Source organism: Exserohilum turcica, assembly GCF_000359705.1.
Source record: "Exserohilum turcica Et28A unplaced genomic scaffold SETTUscaffold_2, whole genome shotgun sequence".
Taxonomy (NCBI): Eukaryota; Fungi; Ascomycota; class Dothideomycetes; order Pleosporales; family Pleosporaceae; genus Exserohilum; species Exserohilum turcicum.
Genome location: NW_007360025.1, coordinates 853,010 through 857,368, shown reverse-complemented (window position 1 = coordinate 857,368; position 4,359 = coordinate 853,010). Strand labels below are relative to the sequence as shown.

The 4,359-nt window shown below is 52.0% G+C and overlaps 1 protein-coding gene across 1 annotated transcript; it reads right to left on the bottom strand.

Moving 5' to 3' along the window:
- Nucleotides 1-2,141: 2,141 nt before the first annotated feature.
- On the bottom strand, nucleotides 2,142-3,164 carry SETTUDRAFT_153515 (uncharacterized protein; the record flags this gene model as incomplete). Its single annotated transcript, XM_008027148.1, has 2 exons — nucleotides 2,142-2,975; nucleotides 3,036-3,164. The coding sequence occupies 2 exons, from the start codon at nucleotides 3,162-3,164 to the stop codon at nucleotides 2,142-2,144; spliced, it is 963 nt and encodes a 320-aa protein (XP_008025339.1).
- Nucleotides 3,165-4,359: the final 1,195 nt, after the last annotated feature.

Below are 4,359 nucleotides of genomic sequence, written 5' to 3'. Positions count from 1 at the left end.
CCTACCCGCGAGCCGCCATCCGCCAGCGAGTCAACAGCGCCGAGTCATCAACCTTATTTCCCCCCCCAAAAGCTAGTCAAGCCGGAAAGAAAAGACACTGGAGAAATAATAATAATGATAATAATAATAATTATCATACCAGTAATAACAATAACAATAACAATTATAATAATAGTCAGCCGCAAGCCCGCATGCACCTTGTAGCGGTGGCTAGTGCGCTCGTGGGCACCCGCTTCTTACATACATGAGGCCCTTTTTTTTTGTGTGTAGCTTAGCTGTTGATGTGGTTGTTGTTGTTATTGTGCGATACCCTCGATGCGCTTACTAAAAGGTCAGAGATTGGTGACTCGGCTAACTTAAACTATCCATCTACCTACCCAAACTAACGGGTCCAACGGCCCTAAGTATAGTAGGTAATACTGTGCGGGCCGTTGGGTTCTGAGGGGGGCTACGCAAATAGAAGACAATGACCAGAAAGAAAAAAGGCGCAAAGTGTAGTGCAGACTTTTTTTTTCCTCCTTGCTTCTGTGTCTCCATCTCACTTTCTCTTGCCTATTGTTTGCTTAACTATTAAATCTTACATTTTTCTTACATGACAATGCGTTGAACCGTCTCGTACTGTTTGGATGTTCATGATTGTCGTTGGGTTGGTGTGTGTGTGTGTGTGGATCCAGTACATTAGCGCTTATGTGCTTATTTCTATTTCCTTTTTTTTTCTTGATTAAATTTGCGGAGACGAAACAAAAAAAACCCCCGTCCATGTAAGTAAGTAATGTAAGCAAGCGAGGCGAGACCACACACCGGCGGCGGGGGGATTGGGGGTTGAGTGAGCCTATCGGAGATCCGGGGGTGGCGGCGCGAGCTACGTAACGTAACGTGACGGAACCTTGGGGTTCAGCGTGCGCGCGCGACTGGGCAACCCCCCCCCCCCAAGTAATTTACCGTCAGCCCGGTGGTTGAGAACAACTGAAAGACAACGTCCACTGTGCCAAGTATCTGGGGAGAAATTAGAAAGAAGAAAAAAAAGAAAAGAAAAAAAAAACTACCTATGAATGAATTGTTGGAGTAAGGATGGAGGTGCGATACTCTATTTGCATTTGGAGATATTATTATGACTATTGCTATTGTTCAATGTACGTAGCTCGCTTGGACGATGCGCTGATAGACCAGGAGCATACAAAAAATATTATGTAATTGCTCGCAGACATCATGCTATGTACTTGGCACGTAGGTCATGATTGGGCCTTTGCGTAAGCCTTTGCCCCCCTCTTTCTTACGTACACCAAGTTATGCAGCTGGATAACAGCCATGCACGCGCGCGCCCAAGTCATTGGCTGTGGGGCTCTTTTTTTTGGGGTCACTACATACAGTATCTGCGGCGCATGTTGCTTGCATCCATGCATGCATGTTGACAGTCTGTGATATCTCCACATTTCAGCTGGGCGAGAGAAGCCTCTTGCACTTGGCAGACAAGGGGAAGTCGAGCATGAGCAAAGATACGAGCAAGAATGACGGTGAGTAACGGATGGCGGTAGCTCCGAGCAAGCGTTACAGTAGTCGCTTAGCCATCCCGAACAAGAAGGTACACATGGCAAGCGAAATATCAGGGCCGGACATCATATACAAAATGCCCGTAATAATATATCCGAGAATAGACCATGGCATGTTTGGACACGACAGATCAGTGCGGAGAGGGACAAGGAGCTGAGTGGAAACGTGGTTTGAAGATTTTCGTTGTGCTCTTGGCTTCATCTAACGTCATCCATACCATGGATTTACATACAGGAAAACGACAAGCCAAAAAATCAATCAATGCATGTACGCCAATGTGAACGCCGTTTTTGCCCCCTGGCCACATACGCTGCAAGAAAAAAAAAGATGATTGATGCTCATGCTGCGGATAAAAACCTCTCCGGAAAAAAAGTGAAACCGAAACGCTCCCTGTGTCATGTGGGGAAAATCGCATACCATGTCATGCCAGGTTGACCAAATGCCACCAAAAGTAGAAAACGCGTTGATTCAACAGAGATTAGCGAAAGTAAGAATAGAAAGCCGTGGTGACCCATGATGCCCGTAGTGCTCGTTCCCAAATCGACAAAGAGAATCGTCAAAGTACAGAGACGTGGATTGGGTGCAGTCGTTTAGTTCCTGTCGTCGTTGAGCAGGCTGGCAATGGGCATGTTGTCCCTGGGAGCCGAGCTCCAAGTGCCAGCCCTTGGTCGGCCAGAAGAGGGGACAGGCATGGGTAGGACATAAGGCATACGCTCTGGAGCAGAAACAGCACTAGCGTTGTTTTGGTTCATGGGGCTGCAGTGCTTAGCTTGCTCGCTGGGGGCTGGAGAGGCGTAGGATGCAAAAGGAGTAGGCTTGAACACGGGGTTGTGCATGACACTGCCGTCGGGTGAGGCATCAGGGGTAGGGGGGCGAACGGCGTTGGAGCCACTGCGCCAGATTTCCTCGAGCTGAGCAGGCGAGACGTCGGTGCCATAGTCGGCGGCGACAGTAGCCCAGAACTGCTGGCGGCGAGACTCGTAGATGGAGCGGAGTCGGTCAGTGTCGACCACCTTGGGCTGGTGAGCGACCTCGGTGTTAATGCGGAGGCCGTTGTAGGGCTCAGGAGAGCCGCAAGGGGTAAGCGTGCGAGGCTTGGGCAGGAGAATCTTGTGCTGCGAGCGGCCAGGAGAGTTGGAGACGGATCCGGCACGGACATGGGGGCTGCCAGTGTAGCTCATGGGCGAGCTGTGGCGAGAGGACTGCGAGTAAGCATCCTGCTCCGCAACCATGCCATATGCAGCAGAGGTGCCAGTGGAGCTGCATGAAGCGTTGGAGGAGACCGAGTTGTTTCGCTTGCGGCGGTGGCTGCCGTGCGAGAGCTGGTGGTAGTGCAGACGGCAGGCAAGCTCAGTCTTCTTGAGGTGTGCGGCAATGTGCTTGTAAGGCATCTTTTGCATGCGCGTCTGGAGAAGGTAGTTTTCCTGCATGGCTGTTAGGGGGGGGTGTCTATCAAGTGGCTCAGAGAGCGAGTAAATGCATACCTCTTCTTCAGACCAAGACCTGTTTCCGCCGGCCGACATCTTGCGAGCACGAAGGTTGGAGGCGTCCGAGGGAGACTGCGAGTTCATCTCGGGCAGAGGAGAGAGAATCTGGGGCTGGTGGTGAAGCATTGTGATGGGTAGTGTGCTCTGAACGGTCAATGTGTTGTTGATGAGTTGACTGGGTCGTGTTGGAGTGAAGAATCGTGTGGTTTGCAAGATGTCTTTTCGAGTCTGGCTCAGCAGAGAAATGAAGGTATTATGCGGTAAAGACAAGTGATTGCGCAGCAATGTGGATTAAGTGAATGTAGGGCAGCCCAAACCAGTGGGAAACTAAAAGAGAGTATTACAAGGCTGCTAAAAGACTGATGCCGATTGAACAGATGCGGTTGAGGCCTCGAAACTTGGGGCACTGGAGCAATTATAGAGTTTGGACACAGGACACGAAACGGGACCGTCGAGGAACCACAGACCAGGCTGATTACCAGTGGCATTCTCTGACATTGGCAACGTTTTCAAACCGTTGCCTCTGCAACTCGATTCTTGATCGGCAGTATGGGTCACGACCGGCGTTCGCAGCCAGAATGTTTGGAAGAACCCGGACACGAGACGTGTTAAGCCGGAAGGAGAACGGGCGTGTAGGTGCATACAATATTGATGCCTGGGGCCCTAGAGAACAAGAGTGGAACGCATAAGGCGAGCAGCCTCAGTGTTGTCCACGGGGTAGGTTTCAAAACCAGGCGTGTCGGACTTGATGCAGTTTTGACGAAGCCAACGGTTTGACATTGTTTGGCAAGCAGGAAACAAGCAGCGCCCAGTGCAGCCATGACGGCGGGCGCTAGCCTAGACGGACCTGTGACAGCGTGTGTGGGGACGACTGTGCCTCGGACGTTGCCTTTGTTGTCGGCAGCAGCACTGTGCTTTGGCAACAGCGAGGGTTTGGGCACGCTGGAGCTGGTTGCGTGGTCGACCAGCTTGGCGGCGTGCCACTTGTTCCGACACGAGTTCGTGGGAACATGCGAGGTGGAGATAACGCGCAACATGCAAAGGTATGGATGACGACGCGGTGAGACAGGCGAAACGAGAGTGTTCGGATCGACTGTGTTCCGCCTTGCGCATCAACACATCAGGCATCCATTCAGGCGCAGGCGCTTGGCGGGTCCTGCGGGCTGCTACTGGCTGTCAGTGGCGGGGCTGTGGCAGAGCGCCTCTCTCAAACACCTGTGGCTTGGGGCTGATACTGGCGCTGCGTCAGGGCGTCTCCAGAACACACAGGGCCGCGACGGCGACGAGAATGAACAGACGCTCCAGAGCAGCAGTTGAGCAG